The following is a 19,796-nucleotide window of genomic DNA, read 5'->3' as shown; positions in this document are numbered from 1 at the left end:
CAGTACTGTGTGAGATCCATGCACAGAGAGGGCACAACACATTTATTTATTTAACATTTGTTTACCAGAAAAGTCTGACTTGGAACGAAGCCAATTTTCAGTGGCGACCCAGGGAGAAACATTCCAGATGCATGTTTTTGTAACATGTGAGGAAACCGGAATACCTGGAGAAAACCCACATGAATGCAGGGAGGACATCCAGACTCTGCAAAGAAGGCACTCCAGCCAAGAATCAAACCGGAGAACCTCTTGCTGTAAGGCAACAATGCTACCGCTGCACCACTGTGCCGTCTACATAAGAGTACTGTTTGGGATCCATGCTAGCAGGTGGACAGAACTGCAGGATCCATGCGCAGATAGAGCACAACACATGACGGTACTATGTGGGATCCATACACAAGCAGGGTGCAACACATGACAGTACTGTGAGAGATCCGTGCACAAGTGGGGTATAACAGATGGATAGTACTGTATGCAATCCATGTGCAGGCAGGGTATAACAGGTAGGCAGTACTATGCAGAATCCAAACACATGCAGGGTACATCTCATGACAGTACTGTGTAAAATCCAGACACATGCAGGGTACATCTCATGACAGCACTATGTGGGATCCAGACACATGCATGGCACATCTCATGACAGTACTGTGTAAAATCCAGACACATGCAGGGTACATCTCATGACAGTACTATGTGGGATCCAGACACATGCAGGGTACATCTCATGACAGTACTGTGTGGGATCCAGACACGTGCAGGGAACATCTTATGACAGTACATGTATGGGATCCAGATACATGCAGGATACATCTCATGACAGTACTGTGTGGGATCCAGACACATGCAGGGTACATGTTATGACAATACATGTGTGGGATCCAGACACATGCAGGGTACATCTCATGACAGTACGGTGTAGGATCCAGACACATGCAGGGTACATCTTATGACAGTACATGTGTGGGATCCAGACACATGCAGGGTACATCTCATGACAGTATGATGTGGGATTCAGACACACGCAAGGTACATCTCATGACAGTACTGTGTGGGATCCAGACACATGCAGGTTACATCTCATGACAGGACTGTGTGGGATCCAGACACATGCAGAGTACATCTCATGACAGAACTGTGTAGAATCCAGACACATGCAGGATACATCTCATGACAGTACTGTGTGGGATCCAGATACACGCAGTGTACATCTCATGACAGTACTGTGTGACATGCATGCCAAGTACAGCTATGGAGCAGGAATAACATGAAAGAACAGTCAGGCAAGGCACTGATGACACAGCTTTATGGATGCAGCTGCTTACCATCCACCAATTTATTCATACAGTGGTAAACATTACCTGACAGACCCCATATAAATTGTCCCCGTACACTGTAGAATTTATGGACACCTTCAGCAACCAACACCAAGACAAATAAATGATTTGGTGTAGTGTGCTCTTCTAAAACAGAGGCAGCCTAAAGAATTAAAAAAGTATACATTCATTTCTACTTATGTTTTAAAATATTAGGCACTTAAAGACTACACAAGAGTAAATATAGCCATTAACTACTTGCACAGTAAGATGAATTTTTTTTTATAGGTTCATAGATTAGTAGTAGGCTAACTGCCCATTTGGGCTATTATAAGCCTACCTAATTACCCCATTTCAGAATCAAACCCTGCACCTTATGTATCAGATCAATGCTTTAAACATTATGCCAGCCTCCCATCCCTTTAGAAATGCAGACTGCATGTATTAATATATAATGGGGGCAGTGTGACAAGCAGCAGCAGTCATGAAAAACATTAGATGCTATAAGGTGGACGACAATTGTGAGGAGTATTGAAATAACTAAAACTGTACAACATGATGGCAGAGAACGGTGGCGCATTAGATGCCCTTTTACTATGATACATGTAGAAAATGACCACACCTACTTGTGCTACATTACTAGGCTTGATCTATTTTGTCTTTCCAAGGTCCAAGAATGCCTTCATTTTGGAATGTTCAGTGTCGACCACAGAAATCTGGATGACAAGAGATGATACTGCCGCCTTAATATGTAGCAGCAGGAAATATTTTAAATGCACTTATTTCACAAACAGTATCATATGTTGTCAGAATATTATTTGATAAAGATAAGCTCCACTCTGTAACAATTCAAGTGAGTCAGAAAAAAAGAGAAAGCTGATTGGCCAGTCTGAATGTCTCAGCCTTATATCTATTTATATTGTTGACACAGTACGGCTGATAAAACAGGGTTATAGACTAGGTAGATGTAGCCAAGGTCTTATCTGTGTCATTCACCTGTTATTCTAGAGACACTGCAAACTGGGACTGTATGTATTATTTGCAACAGCGACTAGGCCTTTCTTCTGATTGCAGGACTCACATTTTGTGTTTTCTTTGTGCAACGGCACCTAACTTGTATGGTGCCTTGGAACTGTGGAGGGGATTTTGTGCTTTTCAGTTATCGAGAGCCTGTGTGGGCTGTTTCTCTTCATTTTAGCTGACTAAACTAAGAATGAAATTTTCTGATTCCTTAATGGACATGGACATGCCAGACTACTGTGAGTCTCTAGATTCTTCCTACACAATGCTGGAGTTTGATACCTTGAGAATGCTGCCTAGTACTGGTAAGATGGTAGATTTTTGTTAGTCCTATTGTTATGACGTCTTCTCTTCTTTATTCCACTACTTTGAATGCTTTCACAGGTTGGACTACACACTTTATTACATTATAAGTTGTAACTATGTGGCTATACCTTGAGTCCTGCAGTCCCATATTTTTAACAGAAGTAGAACATTAACTAAAATTTGTTTTTTTTTTTTTTTTTTACAAACTTAATTTATGTTCTTAATATACATTCCCTTCAATGCTCCTGTTGGCACAGAAATGCATAGAGGTAGATCAGACTACCTGATATGAAGGTATTATATTGTGAGAACAGACAATTATGCATAATTCTGAGGACATAAACACACTAGTGTTAGTGTAGAAAGGGTGATAGTGTTTCTTAAGTATAATAGCTTTTGAAACATTGTAATCAGTTTCTATAAGTTAATTCTATGGCTGGTAAAATAACTATGGTATATGGCTAAGTAGTCTTAAATAAATATTCCAGTAAATAAATGGCTGCTATTAACAATTCACTTTTATCAAATATGTGCTAATGTTAGTCCTGTTTTGCAGCAAATAATGTGCTGCATTAAGAATTTTTTTTCCTGGAATTAGGGCGCTGATTTTTTAAATTGTGTGTTTAGGGCAAAGTTATTATTCCTTACTTGAAGTCCTACTAGTTCTGTAAATGTCTTCATTCTGAAATCTGAATAATACCGTATGATCATTTTTTTGCATAGTTACATATTACAATGTAAACTTTTTAACCAAGAAAATATTTACTATAAAGTTTATGAAATTAATTACTGTGGAATAATAAAAAGGTGTGGTCCTCTAAATGCATAACAGTATAAATGTACACAGACTAGTGGCACATGTTTACCTAGGGTGTGATTTACAATACTACAATGCTGATTTACCATTTACTAATTTCTTCTTCCTCTATGACTAATGTTTCAGGAAGTTCAGAAATGTAATTTAGTACTTTTTGCCTAAATTTAAATTTAAAATGTTCATTGTTTTCATACATACCTCTCAACTGTCCAGATTTTCGCCTCATATTTTTGGTCTGCTTCTCATAAAATCTGTAGTTTTCTGGCAAATCTCTGGGATGATCTGAGGATTGAAGTCACTAAACAATGACAAACATTTGAGTTTCAGACTTTGTAACCTTCAGAAAATGCTTGCTAACTCAAATCTTGTTGTTCTAGCAACTTTCTAGGCTTTTAAGAGCAATATTTAAAATGTGTCCCTATTTTGGGGCCTTTGTCCCTCTATTAGTTTAGGCTTCGTCCAGATTTCTTGCACTGAGAGGTTGAGAGTTATGGCTTTGCAAGTATGTGCCATCTGATATATTTTAACTGTTAAAATAATTTCTGGTATATTGTTTTAATCAAATACATGCATACTACTAGGTTATACTAGTTGTATTATAAGATTTTTATAATAATGTAATTTTTTTCTTTCTTGTATATTAAGAAAAATGTATATGAACTGTTTTCAGTTTCACATTTAGAGTTGTTATAACCTGAAATCTTCAAAAAGGTCATGGATAGCATGTATTAATAGCATTCAAATGCTGGGAAGTTATTAAAATCAGTTAAGCTGTTTTGTGCAGAATAAATATTGCTTGCTATTTATAGTTTTTTAACACATGGTTATGTACAATGATTTTGTTTTGCTGAAGTTTAGATCAGGATCTGAAGTTGCTGTGGCTAGAATGTTTTTCTGGCTAAGAGGTTTTTGTATCGCTCAGTGTTTCCTCAGGGGAATTTTGTATGTTTTCAGTTTCAGTACAACACTTACTTAAAGCCTGTACTGCTGTGCTCTCTGAATGACTTGCATCTCATCTGAAAACATCTGATGTAGACAAAACAGCTATGCGGCAGTAATTGTACTAATAAAGGAAATTTTAAAAAATGGTAATGACAGTTGGCTTAAAATATTAAGAAGCTATTAGGCTGTTTCCTGTGGTCCAGTGGTGTAAGGTTTGATTCACTCAACCTCCATTTTACCTAACTGTGTGACTCTGAGCAAGCGACTTAACCAGGCAGCGCTCCTGGGCTGAGTCTGAAAAAGGTCCACAAAGATCAGTTCTCTAAACTGGAAAACAAATATAAAAATGTAAAGCACCAAGCTAAAGAATAGGAATCCACAATTAAAACAATTATATTTTAGTCACGGTTTGTGTGTATAGAAACAATTCAAGGAGTTCAACAAAAGTATGGCCTACTATGTAAGTGCTATGAAGAGGGACACCTCATGTGACTGCTGTTGCATGTATTTTGTGGAAATGCTGAAATAAATACCCCACGATGAAAAGCAAATAAATGCTGGAAGATACCAATGCTTAATGATGAAATCTAAATGTGCTGGCAGTGGTCTGCACCTAAAAACAGATTCAATGAAATGTTTCTAATTACAAGAAATTAAATATGGCATACAGTAAATTTATGGTTCATCGGGAGTACCCATCATATAGGACAGGTATCCTACTTCTTTGTAGCTTAGGTGTTTGTTATATTAAAAGTCCTGCGTTAGCAGATCATTAAAAGAAACCCTATCTACAGATCCAGTTTTATTTCTTTCTAATGAGTGCCTGAAGTATGTCAGTGTTTTCCATTGGTTTTAGTTTAGTATTGTGCAAAAGTTACAGTTTTCATTTTACCATAAAAAGTCTGCACATACATATTTTTAAAATGCTTATCTTTGGCCCCCTGTAAGAAAAAAATAAATATAAATGACTGAAAATCATGAAACTGAAACTAAACTAAATGCAGCAAAATGCTTCAACTATGAGTGGTCGAAGTTTAACCTGTCATGGATCAGAAACCCCAAAATCGATACCTTGAAAAAAACAGACAAAAAAGCACATTTTAAGTTTTTTTTTTTTTTTTTTTTTGTTTGTTTGTTTTTTGCAGAAGAGCTTCTGCGCGGTAAGCCTGCAATACCCCCATATTTATATATACCAGCTCTACAGTCACACTGTGATGACCCTCCACCTCTGGACCAGTAATCAAGGAGCCTCAATCCCCATCACTGGCAACAGTGGAGGACATTCACTGAGATAACAGATAACAGGTACACACACAGTATCTCCAGATGCAGCTGTCTACATCAAGCACAGTCAAGCACAATTTCCCTTTAGAGCACACGGGGAACACAGGCAGTCCATGACTGGTTTCTCCCTCTTTCTCCAGATCCCCAATAAGACTCCTCACTGGCACAGCTATAGAGCTGAGATCTCAGCTGAGTATCCAGGCAAGACCTCTAGCACTGTCTCTGTCCAATCAGTGCTTCATGTCCCTGTCCAAATAGCTGACACACACACACTGTTTGAGGTTTGATTTACACACACACACACACACACACACACACACACACACACACACACACACACACACACACACACACACACACCTGGGAAAGGCTAGCAGAGGTTTACTAGCTATGCTCCCTCCTGCCCAGACTATAAGGTAGTTGCTACTACCACCAGACACTCCTGCCAGCTACCTTAAGCCTCTTCCAAGGGTACCCAGTATACTGAGTGAAATTAATATTAATACAAATGGTAGTTTTCTACGAGCAAGGCTATTAGCAGTGGCCCATGCTGTTTCACCAAATAAATATGTAAATACTCTCAAAACATAAATATTTCTACAAAGGTCAGCCACAATAAAACGTTTAATATATATTTAATAATAAACAATAAATGAACAAGAAAATACTGAGTATATATTCACAATTACATCAGAGTTTAAAATCACAGGAAATACTTAAAATAACACTGAAGGACAGGCTCAGAAAAATAAAGAAAAACAATATCTAAACTAAGCTTCACTATATTCCTGACTGAATCTAAGAGATTTACAATTCCCTGCTTACTTAATAGAGCAAAGCAGATAATGTGGTGAATGGGCCTTCTTGATATTAGGCCCAAGACAGAATACAGAATGTTCTGCCTCACTAAGAGACTTCTTAAAATAATATCTAAAACATTACTTCTGAGATAGTTTGCAGAATGGCATCACTTCTGGTCATCTCACTTCTAGTTCCCATGTAAACCCCCATTGCTGGAAGGTGGCAGGATTTAACACCTACTTGTAAAAATACACACACAAGAGCTTTTGCTCAGATCTGTGGCAGGTGCTGGAAGTCATAAAATAATTGCATACTTCCACGTTTCCAGAGTAGTAATTAGTTCACACCAAAAGCAATACAGAAACCTTCCTGGTACAGACTTTGTGTCTCTGGCTGCATTGAAACCTATGAGATAACATCCTCATGGCCTAGCCCCTAAAGTGATTTAATGTCAGATATATTTTAAAGTTTGCTGGACTGAGGTTAACCTTCCAGTTTCCTATGTTAAAACAAATACATTTAAACAGTTACAATAGTGCATGTACATTTCTGTTCTCTCCAGTAGGGCACACTGTGGATACATTTCAAACACAGCCATTTACAAATACTACAGACATTTGTACAAATTAATTTGATATACACATGACATACAGTTCTAATACATTTGTAACACCAGCATCTTGTATGAATCAGTTTGATATTCACAAATTACATGGAATTATTTACATAATTCCAGCTAGCTGTGCTGGCAGCACCTGCTATTGTCACACACACCAACTCGAAGAAGGGTGAAGTTATCCGTAAAAAGGGCATGACTTCCAGCACAACTGGACATTAGGGACTTCCTGTGGAGGAGCTTTGCTCCTTAGTAGGTTGAACTTCAAGCAATTGACACTTGACAAATTCATTCTATGTCCACCTATAGGTTAGCTGGTACAAAACAGTGAATTAGTTCTGAATGTATGAATGCAAATAAATACAAAATATAAACTTAACACAGCAAACAAAACTCAATAAACAATCATTTCCACTGAAAACAACCCCCCCAAAATTGTACAACATTTGAGTTACAATATATATTTGAGGACCATGGGAGTCATAGTCCCAGCATTTGGTCCAAGGTGCTTCCTTCATAATAAAAAAAATGAAAAAAAAAACTTTTATTTTCATTACATTTGTCAAGTTGAATGTTTTGTGTTTAGTTTCATGCATATATTCAGTTGCATTTCAGGACTTTAGTTTGAGAGTGAATGAAAAAAAAACTTTTATTTTCATTACATTTGTCAAGTTGCATGTTTTGTGTTTAGTTTCATGCATATATTCAGTTGCATTTCAGGATTTCAAGTTTGAGAATGCTCTATAGTTTTCAGCATTTTCATTTCTGTCTTACATCCTTTGGTTTTAGACTTCACTGTTATCATAGGGAGACATGTATTTTTCAAAGAGATACCAACATAATTTGTTTTTACAGAATATTGTTAAAAGTATAAACAGTGTAAATGTATGCAAAAAAATAATTTTGAATGATACTACCCTTTTAAAAACAGACTGCCTCATAAAAACAGGGAAGCTATAAATTACAATTAGACTTGCATTTTATTGCTTCGGTAATAATCCCTTTTACTTTTCCATGTTTATTTTCTTAATAAAAGAGCTAGTTAAATATAAAATCAACATTTACTACTTCTCTGTTGATGCTGAAAGCATTAATAATACACTCTGGTAAAAGACACTGACTGTACTTGTATGCATTTATCAGAAACAAAAGATCTATACCAAACAGTAGTTGCTAGTGAAACCAGAGTTATATTTGTGTGTAGTCCAAGGTAGAATTGTACTTTAAAATTATGACACAGCATCCATTGGAATAACCTGTGCTGTAATTGTGCACAGTGCAAGGTAGAATTGTACTTTAAAATTATGACACAGCATCCATTGGAATAACCTGTGCTGTAATTGTGCACAGTGCAAGGTAGAATTGTACTTTAAAATTATGACACAGCATCCATTGGAATAACCTGTGCTGTAATTGTGCACAGTGCAAGGTAGAATTGTACTTTAAAATTATGACACAGCATCCACTGGAATAAACTGTGCTGTAATTGTGCACAGTGCAAGGTAGAATTGTACTTTAAAATTATGACACAGCATCCATTGGAATAAACTGTGCTGTAATTGTGCACAGTGCAAGGTAGAATTGTACTTTAAAATTATGACACAGCATCCTTTGGAATAACCCGTGCTGTAATTGTGCACAGTGCAAGGTAGAATTGTACTTTAAAATCATCATGACACAGCATCCTTTGGAATAACCTGTGCTGTAACTGGTCACAGTGCAATGTAGAATTGTATTTTAAAATCATCATGACACAGCATCCTTTGGAATAACCTGTGCTGTAATTGTGCACAGTGCAAGGTAGAATTGTACTTTAAAATCATCATGACACAGCATCCTTTGGAATAACCTGTGCTGTAATTGTGCACAGTGCAAGGTAGAATTGTACTTAAAATCATGACACAGCATCCTTTGGAATAACCTGTGCTGTAATTGTGCACAGTGCAAGGTAGAATTGTACTTTAAAATCATCATGACACAGCATCCTTTGGAATAACTTGTGCTGTAATTGTGCACAGTGCAAGGTAGAATTGTACTTTAAAATCATTATGACACAGCATCCTTTGGAATAACCTGTGCTGTAATTGTGCACAGTGCAAGGTAGAATCGTACTTTAAAATCATCATGACACAGCATCCTTTGGAATAACCTGTGCTGTAATTGTGCACAGTGCAAGGTAGAATTGTAATTTAAAATCATCATGACACAGCATCCTTTGGAATAACCTGTGCTGTAATTGTGCACAGTGCAAGGTAGAATTGTACTTTAAAATCATGATGCAGCATCCTTTGGAATAACCTGTGCTGTAATTGTGCACAGTGCAAGGTAGAATTGTACTTTAAAATCATCATGACACAGCATCCTTTGAAATAACCTGTGCTGTAATTGTGCACAGTGCAAGTTAGAATTGTACTTTAAAATCATCATGACACAGCATCCTTTGGAATAACCTGTGCTGTAATTGTGCACAGTGCAAGGTAGAATTGTACTTTAAAATCATGACACAGCATCCTTTGGAATAACCTGTGCTGTAATTGTGCACAGTGCAAGGTATAACTGTACTTTAAAATCATCATGACACAGCATCCTTTGGAATAACCTTTGCTGTAATTGTGCACAGTGCAAGGTAGAATTGTACTTTAAAATCATGACACAGCATCCTTTGGAATAACCTGTGCTGTAACTGTGCACAGTGCAAAGTAGAACTGTACTTTAAAATCATCATGACACAGCATCCTTTGGAATAACCTGTGCTGTAATTGTGCACAGTGCAAGGTAGAATTGTACTTTAAAATCATCATGACACTGCATCCTTTGGAATAACCTGTGCTGTAACTGTGGGTGTCACTCTAACAGAAAGTGTGTGTGTATGTCTGCGTATATGCAGATGTGGGTGGCATTGTGAATTTGTGTGTGTGTGTGTGTGTGTGTGTGTGTGTGTGTGTGTGTGTGTGTGTGTGTGTGTGTGTGTGTGTGTGTGTGTGTGTGTGCCTCTCTCTGGGTATATGCAAATGTGGGTGTCATTGTGAATTTGTGTGTGTGTGTGTGTGTGTGTGTGTGTGTGTGTGTGTGTGTGTGTGTGTGTGTGTAGGTGACAGTATGAATTTGCGCATTGTCTGGGGTAAGACAGATGGTGGGACATTTTAATCCTTAATGTGTGAGCCAGTGCTTACAGAGTACATGCTTCATCTGTTAGAATCATAGTTAATATGAATGCAAGATAGAAATGAAAGAACGATTAATTAAATGTCTTCTAGTTGGGTTTGTACCATTAAAGTGATAAAAGACACTAGAAGCTCGGAGCAATTTATTCTAGTTCTGGCTGCTATTGTTGAGGAGTCCTGCTGTTACTGGATATGGAATATCTATTTGTTTTTATGCAGTGACATGTGGATCAGTGTTGATAATGGGATCCAGTAGCCTGCAGTGACATGCTAATCAGTGTTGATAATTGGATCCAGTAGCCTGCAGTGACATGCTGATCAGTGTTGATAATGGGATCCAGTAGTCTGCAGTGACATGCTGATCAGTGTTGATAATGGGATCCAGTAGCCTGCAGTGATATTCTGATCAGTGTTGATAATGGGATCCAGTAGCCTGCAGTGACATGCTGATCAGTGTTGATAATGGGATCCAGTAGCCTGCAGTGACATGCTGATCAGTGTTGATAATGGGATCCAGTAGCCTGCAGTGACATGCTGATCAGTGTTGATAATGGGATCCAGTAGCCTGCAGTGATATTCTGATCAGTGTTGATAATGGGATCCAGTAGCCTGCAGTGAGATGCTGATCAGTGTTGATAATGGGATCCAGTAGCCTGCAGTGACATGCTGATCAGTGTTGATAATGGGATCCAGTAGCCTGTATTGTTTTGTGTTTTTATTTTTAACATTTGTTAACTGGGTATGTCCAACTGAGCTGAGTAGCCCTTTTTCAGTGGAGGCCCAGGGAGAAAAGCTCCATATAAAATACAATTAATATGTAACAAAGCATTAAAACAGAAAACAAATACATAACTCTTAAAAGACTCTTACAATAGATATAAGTAATATGTCTTACACAATCTAAGGTTTCATAGCACAATCGGGGGTGGCTCGTGCTATTGGAATGCAGGACTGCAGCCCTCCCAGCTGTGCAGCCCCCAGCTGTAAAAAAGTAAACTAAAACAAAAAAGAAAATGAAATAAATAAAAATAAAAAACACAAGTCCCAGGACATCATTCAACTCCACATTTTCCCAGCAGTCTATGCAGTTACAACTGCATAGACTGGAAGGGGATCAGACTGCAATGTCCACAGGCAGGAAGGACTTGGTGCTCTTGTGGGAAGGAAGGACAGGATCAGAACAGGAATTTAGCGTGGGCTTTACTCTGCATGGAAAGAACATTGCTTTACAGCAGCTTTGCCAGAATGTACTTGGTATGGAAAGGACTTTACAGCAGCTGTGGTTCAGGTAGTGTGTGTGTGTGTGTGTGTGTGTGTGTGTGTGTGTGTGTGTGTGTGTGTGTGTGTGTGTGTGAGTGTGTGAGTGAGTGTAATGGCCCAGTTGCTACATGGTGGTGGCTAGACAATAAGGTTTGAACCTTGTACCTTGGGGCCAAGTGGCAAGAGGCTGAATTCCCTACCCACCACCATTTATAAAAATTTTGCTGATTTTTGCCTCATATTTATTCTGTTCCTCATAAAATCTGTGGTTTCTGTATTTTAGTTTCTTAACAGTCAGTAGTGCAGTGGTGTAGTGGTAGCATTGTTGCCTGACAGCTACAGGTTTTCTGGTTTGATTCTTGGCTGGGGTGCCTTCTGTGTGGAGTCTGCATGTCCTCCCTGTGTTTGTGTGGGTTTGCTCAGGTGTCCTCCCATCTTACAAAGACATGTGTCTGGAGTGTTTCTGCTGAAAATTGGCTTTTGTTCCAAGTCAGACTTTCCTGGTTAACAAATGTTAAATAAAAATGACAAGCATTTGAATTTCAGACTTCATACTCTTCAGAAAGTACATGGTAATGCAAAACCTATTATTATAACAATTTTTATAAGTTTATAAGATGGATATTTGAAATTTGTCCCTATTTTTGGGACTGTATTCCCACATTATTGGCTTCTTCCAGGTTTTTTGTGCCAAGGTTGAGAGCTATATTGAGAACTGAATTCACTGAATATGTTTGGGGGTTGTATTCCCCCATTATTGGCTTTGTTCAGGTGTTTTGTGCTAAGATGTTGACCGCTATGGTGAGAACTGAATTTACTAAATGGTAGCCATTTAAGTTTCAGTCTTTCTCTCTTTCATAAAACAGATGATTTGGCATAGTGGTATTTTGCTCTGACTATTTTGCACAGGGTCCTGGGTTCAATACTTGGCAGTGAAATGTATGGTGGTAACACAGCATTTTATTCTAGCTACTTTCCAACAATATATAAGCTATGTTTATAATGTGTCCCTTTTTTTGGTCTTTTGCCCCCCCCCTCCAAATTTTGGCTTTTTCCAGATTTCTCATGCTGTAAAGTTCCGAAGATACAGCTGAGTGTCAAGTAGATTATACAAGAAGCTGAGAGCTGCAGGGGAACAAAAATTTATTGCTGCTTATGCTGAGTCTGCTTGGATTGTTAATAGCATAACAGGTAGTGTACTTGCTTTTGATGCAGAAGGCTGTGGGTTCTACTCCCACAGTAGGTAGATGCATTGCTGATACTGTACTGTATTATGCTGCAGTCCTTTTTGGTGAAGATACCTAGTAACTATATGAACCTGTTATCAGTTTGCCATCCATTCCATATTGCAATATTACTAGCTTATCGTTTTTTTAATGCAACATAGGCAATTTATTCCTCAAGGGCAACAGGCACTTTATTTGTAGATAAAACAATGAAATATAAAGTTGGTTTGCTAGCAGCAACCTCTTCATTAGTTACAGATTTCTTTAATGTGGAATTATTTAGATGACTTTTACTTCTTCAGAGATTGTGCATATTTACTGATACTGGTGGACTGTAGAAGTTTGAGTAGACTTTTATGATAGAAATGTTCTGAATTGGGCAGTTTTGTCATGATTGGTGCATGCATTTTGTTTCATTGTTTACTGGAAAAATGTTCAAAATAACAAATTTGAAATGCCGTCTAATAACTGTACTATATTGTACAAGGAATATAATTTAATACAATCAGGAAGGTGTATCAAAGAGCATGTGTATGTTTCGTGTGCAAGGGGCCTATGATTTGAAAACAGCCCAAAGTTAATCTTTATCTGCCACTGGAAAAATGTATTTTCTTTGAATGTGGGTTTCAATGCTGTTTCAATGAATGTGAGTTTCAAGGGCAGAGAAGTTTTAATGCTAATAAGTCTGTTTTCATTGTGAGATTGCATCGCTTTGTTTAGCAGATGTTTTAGTGTTTGTGCTGTAAAATGCAAAATAAAACTTTCAAATGAAGTCCAAATCATCGTAGAAGTAAAGCAGTATGCACATTAGTGTTTATGGTAAATGGGGTGAAATAGCCAAGTAATGGTTCATTGAAATGGCTGAAGGGGGGAGGCTGCATTCGACCATGATTTTGTGAGGGGAAGGGCGGCAAACTCAGAGAGAGCCCTGGCTGAACTATACCTCTCAACTGTCCAGATTTTCACACAATGAATATATTTTTGTTTCTTATTTTTGGTTTGTTCCTCATAAAATGTGTGGTTTTCTGGCAAATAATTTAGAAATTGTCACTAAATAATGACAGACTATGACTTTCAGACTTCATAACCTTCAGAAAAATGCATGCTAAAGCAAGACCTGTTATTCTATCAACTGTCTCAGTTTATACAACAATTTTTAGTATTGTTTATATGTTCCCCCAGTATATTTGGCCTTGTCTAGATTTCCTGCATTAACAGGTTGAGAGGTACTTGCAAATAAATTGCTTTATAGAATTAGGCATATCCAAACCTCTCCACTGTCCCCAATTTTGGCTCAAAATGTTGCTCTTCCCCTAATAATCCCGCCACAAAATGGCAATTTTGGAAGAAAACGTGGAGGGTTTACAATTAAGAAATAACTGTAATAATCAGTTATAGATTACTTTTATTTCAGAAATGCATGTAGATTCTTTTATTTTTTATCAGCTGCTCAAGTTAGCAGTACTAATATTAAAAAAGTGTTCCTTCTTTGACAGGTTCCCAGCTGTATTGTGTGGCTATTTTATATTTTTGCATCACATTTTTGGTCCATTTTTCATAAAATTGTGTTTTTTGACAAATTAGTGACAAATCATTAAAGACTGAAGTTAGAAAATAATGACATTTGAGTTTCAGATTTCATACCATTCAGAAAATTCGTACTAATACAAGACCTACTATTCTATTATCTTTCTAAGTTTATAAGAGCAATATTTAAAAAGTGTCCTTATTTTTGGGCCATTGTCCCAGTTTTATGTATGGCTTTATCCAGATTTCTTGCTCTGAGGTTGAGAGGTATGACAAATGTGTCAGGGCCATTACAGTCAGCCAGAGACATTTCAAATTGTGACATACTTGTTGCACCCCACTCCCCCATGTAGTGACTCTGGATGTGTCCAAGCAAGGCAAGGAGTAGTTATGCAGTGTAAATGTGCAGGGTATCCCCCCATCCAAGGTAGACACAAGTACTACTTTTATTCTGTCCTTGATTTTGCAGAATGTTCTGGTTCCTGTCATTTTTTATACTGTTGATTTGTGCTTATTATTACTCAGAAAGTGGCTGTTGCTCTGTGTTTAAGTAACAATGCTTTAATGACCATCAGGTTAGCTTGTCTGAGATTGTAAGATGCAAGTAAGCTTTAATAAGCATACTGTTAAAGAATTGCCAACATTGAAAGCCTTTCTGTTGTTGCCATGCAGAGAATACTTACATAACTTGATAATGTATAAGCCTTGGGTATTGAAATGCATATGACAGTATTTGTAATAAAGGACAGGATTACATTATTTTAAGAAGCTCATAACATTTGTTGGAGACTTGCAGTCATCTTTGCAGGCTTTACCTGCAAACCAAACAGAATGCCAATCTATCATGTGTGGTCCATTACCTGTACAATAATCCTTTAAGCAATGTATCTTGAGCTTGTTTCTTGTTTACTTTTCATTTTTTACTTTGATCATGTTTTCCCCATGAAACAAGTAGATAGTTGTCAGGCAGCAGGTCTTTTTTGGATAAGAAACATTTTTACAAGTGGGGGCATCACAGAGATTGCTACTTTCAGCATGTTACTTGGTACTTTAATAAAGCTGAATATAAATTATAATAAGAATTGCAGTGCAGGGAGAAGTGGTTTGAGTTGAGTGCTGCTTGTTTTTCTTATACTTGATTTTGACTGGCATTCCAGTAATGTATTTAAAAAGTAATTTATTTTTTCATGCCTCACAACCTTTTTGTTTCCATCTAGATATTAAGTAAACTGTCATGCAGCCAATGCATTGAAATATTTTATTTCTTCTATACTTCATTTTGTCTTGACTGGACTCTCATAATGACGGTTTGGTACCCAGGGCAGCGTATTTAATTAAAGTTCCAGTTTTTGTGGTTTTGAGCATAGCCCCTCCCCTTTCTAGTTGGCCACACCCCATCCCATTGGCCCCACCCATTTAGCTGTCTCCTGCAGCCCCACTTTGATTTGAAGTCACCAGCCACCACTGAGCACAATACATATTGAGAGTAACGGTTTGTCAGGTGATGTAGCATTGAGCATTGCCTCTATAACTGTGGTACCAATGTGTGCAGGTTTATTGAGGTGATATGAACTCTGAGTAAAAAGTGCCATTTGTAGATGATTAGTAAATGTATCATTAATAATGCCTTTCTGAGGCAGTACTTCACCAATAGATGTAAGTGTTACGGAAGCAAAGCTTAACCGAGTTGTCATCAAACAGATTAATTTAGACTTTTTATAATCATTCCTCTCCCCATACCACTGATGGCCTTCTTTTAATATCCTAGTACCCCTCCTGAATCTCCATAAGTTACAATAAGAGACAGACATATTAACAAAAACAATGAGTGAAACACCAGTAGTGTATACTGCCATTATCAAGAGGATGACCAAAATACCAAGCAGTGTATATGCTCCAGATATCAAGAGCTAATGTTTTAAAATCTGCATGGACATCAGAGTAACCCCACCTTCCCCCCTAATGTGGCATAAATAAGTGGACAAAGACAACAGGTGATGGACCAAACAAAACTAGGACAATGGCACTAGTGTTATACAGAATTAATTATTTGCAGTATATTTATCAGCCTCTTCATCTGAATTTAGGCACCCTGATACTGGGCATATTTTTAAATTTAATGTCATGGCTGACTGTGGCACTAACAATGTAGTTTATTTAGCTGTGTGCCAATTGTGCCAAACCTTTTATTTAGGTAAGATTAATAGAATGCTAAAACAATGCATGAAAGAACATCTTTATAATATCAGGATCAAATTTCAGAGTTATACCCTAACCAAACATGTTAGTGATAAAGGTACTGAACATATATGTAAGTTCATGGTTGTAGACACCATTAAGAAAAATGATAGGAATTGTAATATCAGGACATATACTGAATCTGCAGAAGCCAAGTGAATTATTAGAATGTGAGCAGATAGGCCATGTCGGCTTAATGATAGAGTTTCCTTGAAGCCACTTTTGAAATTAAGAGGTGTACATTGATTTTGTTTTAAGCCAATGTCCCTGAACTAGATGTCTATTGTTATTTTTGTACTCATTTTAATTTTAGTCTGTATGTGATAGGAAGTTCTATTATTTGAATTTTATTGGGCGTGTTATAATATTGTGTGTGCTATCTGGATGTAAGTAATTGTGCTGCATCAGCTAATTCGTAGCTGATAGTATTTATATTGAGTGTGATTTTTTTTCCTTGAATGGTCTGATGAAGCAATGGGTTTTCATTGCGAAAGCGATTACCGTTTTTGTGGGTTTTATTAAAGAGATTATTTTTGCAATCTTCGTGCATATCCATTCTTGGTTCCACTGATCGTACTTTGGTTTAGAGGACTGAAGGCTGGACCATGCATTGGATTCACCCATTATCTTGTTTGTGCGGACTATATACAATATACTTTTAGGTGAACCATTTACTCTGGGAATAGCATTTTTTTGTTTTGACATATTAGTAGGTCTGCATTTCATTTTTATTTTTTTCATTTGGGATGACTGATTTTGTTAACTTCAGTAGTTCAGCAACAGTTCTAAAAAAAGGAATATTCCATGGCAGCCAATGTCCAACTGAGTACCATGCAAGTATAAACAAGCTTGCTTTAAATTTCCTGGAATGCACAATTCTCTGAACTTGTGCCTCGGTTGGTTTGTATGCACACTGCTTATCTTCTTTTTGTCATTATAATTTCCTTAAACTTATATTTATTACTAACAGTTTGTGTTGTGATAATGCTGTCATGCTGAAATAATCCCACAGCTTACATTTTATATGATTGTTTCTCATAAGTTTAAAGTGTTTATTCCAGTAACTTGTATCAAGTTTTCTTATGTGTTATTCATAAAAAGGGTAACATTAAGTATATGGACATGCTAGTGATCGAATACTTAAAATGTAGGTAAACATCTTCAGTTTACAGAAAAAAAAGAACTGTAAGAAAAAATCAGACACAATCCCCTGTCATTTCTGCCCATTATTCAAATACTAAACACGGTTTTAATCTATCCATCATTTTACAAAGTTAAATCATCTGGAGTAAATTATGGTTAACCTGTCAGATTTATGATGTAAGTTGAACTGCTTAGACTTAAATAACTAGAAAAAGATGTCCAGCTTCATGACAGAGAAGGCCTTTTCCCACCTGCATCATCTCTATTAGACTTTCAGATGGACACAGAGTATTCCCTGTCTGGACACAATGTCCAATTCTTAGTTTAGGCCAAGGGCTGGAATGTAAACTATTGAGGGTATTTTCAAAAGATTCTCAGAAAAGTATTTCCTAACTGTTGTTACTTTTTTTCATTGTTGCTCAGTTTTGTTTTTCAGTAGGGAATGCACACCTGGGTACTGTATTATCACTTAACAAGTTACTATTAGTAATATAATCTTAAGGAAATTACAAAAACACACAAAAATGAGGAGACTTCTCTTCCATTGCTAAAATCTTGTTAAAGGACATCATCACTGGATACAGAAAGAAACCATATATTTCATCATATTCTGATCTTTTTATGCAATACTAATCCCTATGTGTCATTCAAAAAAGTTATAATAATGTATTCCCAAAAAAATGACCTGATGGGAACTTCCATAGTGATTATGAGAGAGAGAGAGAGAGAGAGACAGAGACAGAGAGAGAGAGTGAGAGAGAGAGAGAGACAGAGAGAGAGATAGAGATGGAGAGAGAGAGACAGAGAGAGACAGAGAGAGACAGACAGAGTGAGAGAGAGAGAGATAGAAATGGAGAGAGAGAGATAGATAGAGAGAGAGTGATAGAGAGACAGAGAGAGAGAGCAACAGAGGGACAGAGAGAGAGTGAGAGAGAGAGACAGAGAGAGACAGAGAGAGAGAGATAGAGATAGAGAGAGAGAGAGAGAGCGACACAGAGAGAGAGAGAGAGAGAAACAGGGAGTGACAGAGAGAGAGATAGAGGGAGAGAGAGAGAGATAGAGAGAGAGAGAGAGATTGAGAGAGAGTGAGAGAGACAGAATGTCTCCTTGCCATCCAATCACTATCATTTGTCTCAGTTCTAAACTGCTAAAACTACTTTCAACCACAATTACTACACCTTACAGATTAAGTACACAAATTGCATTTCTCTATACATCCTTATTGACAAATGTTCACTATTGTCTACAGTACTTTACTAAGGTATAATGTTGCCTCTGAATTCTGTGGCAGACATACTGAGGCATATGGTCTAGTGGTTAGAATTCCTGGTTTTCACCCAGGTGGCCTGGGTTCTACTCCTAATATGGGAATGGGTCACTCATTGTGGTCTGTGACATTAATAGAACTTGTTGGTGGGATAGATTTGTGACCCAAAGACTCTCCATTCTGTGGAATACACTCCCTCTCCATGTGAAGCAAAGTACCTCACTAGCTCTGTCTAAGAGGAACATGGATGACTGGATGGAAAATAGAAAATACACCGCTGGCATCCTATCCGTGACCCTGCTGGACAAGGGAAATAGGTGCTCACTTTAATGAGAACATGGGTGAAATTCTTGGCTAGGCTTATAAGGGCCTCTGGGCCAATAGCCTAGTATTGTCATATGAACCTATGAGTCACCTGTGACTGACAGTTCATACATTGCACACCAGGCTGGCTTTTATCAGCTTTTTACTAACAAGTCTGTGATATACCATACAGGCTGAAACAAATTTTTACACTAAATAATGAAATATTTATTTTCCAAAAAGCATTTTGAGGTACCGCCTGTGTCTCTGTTGAAATGACATAGGCTGTAACTGCTGTCCTAAGGACAGTGATCATTTCTAGAATTACATTTGAAGGCAGATAAGTCATGACACACACAAGCATGGATACTTATGCTCATCTTTCTGTAGTGTCACTACTCCATACTGAATATTAGAATGTGTTTCTTGTTACTTTTTTAGCCAACACCTTCAGTGACCATGAAGGTTCATTGTTCTTGCTATTCTATTTGTTCATCTCATTTTGTACTTTTCAAGATGCAGGCCAGAGAGAGGAGCATGTCAGGAAACGCAGATGTTATTTTCAGGGG

At 37.4% G+C, this 19,796-nt stretch overlaps 1 protein-coding gene across 2 annotated transcripts in view; it reads left to right on the top strand.

The window, feature by feature from the left end:
* The first annotated feature begins 2,279 nt into the window (after window positions 1-2,279).
* LOC122810440 (hepatocyte nuclear factor 4-beta-like) overlaps window positions 2,280-19,796 on the top strand; it is a 954,244-nt gene continuing 936,727 nt past the window's right edge. Inside the window, exon 1 of one of the 2 annotated variants that reach the window (XM_044082059.1) lies at window positions 2,280-2,638. In XM_044082059.1, coding sequence (XP_043937994.1) covers window positions 2,527-2,638 — 112 coding nt within the window. In that variant the 5' untranslated portion in view covers window positions 2,280-2,526. The remainder of the gene's footprint in view (window positions 2,639-19,796) is intronic. The other variant, XM_044082058.1, reaches the window with a different exon arrangement.

The sequence above is a fragment of the Protopterus annectens genome, chromosome 8.part1 (genome assembly GCF_019279795.1).
Source record: "Protopterus annectens isolate FY-2018-M chromosome 8.part1, PAN1.0, whole genome shotgun sequence".
In the NCBI taxonomy this organism is placed as follows: domain Eukaryota; kingdom Metazoa; phylum Chordata; order Ceratodontiformes; family Protopteridae; genus Protopterus; species Protopterus annectens.
The sequence above is the reverse complement of the archived record's forward strand: the minus strand, read 5'-3'. Positions and strand labels throughout refer to the sequence as shown.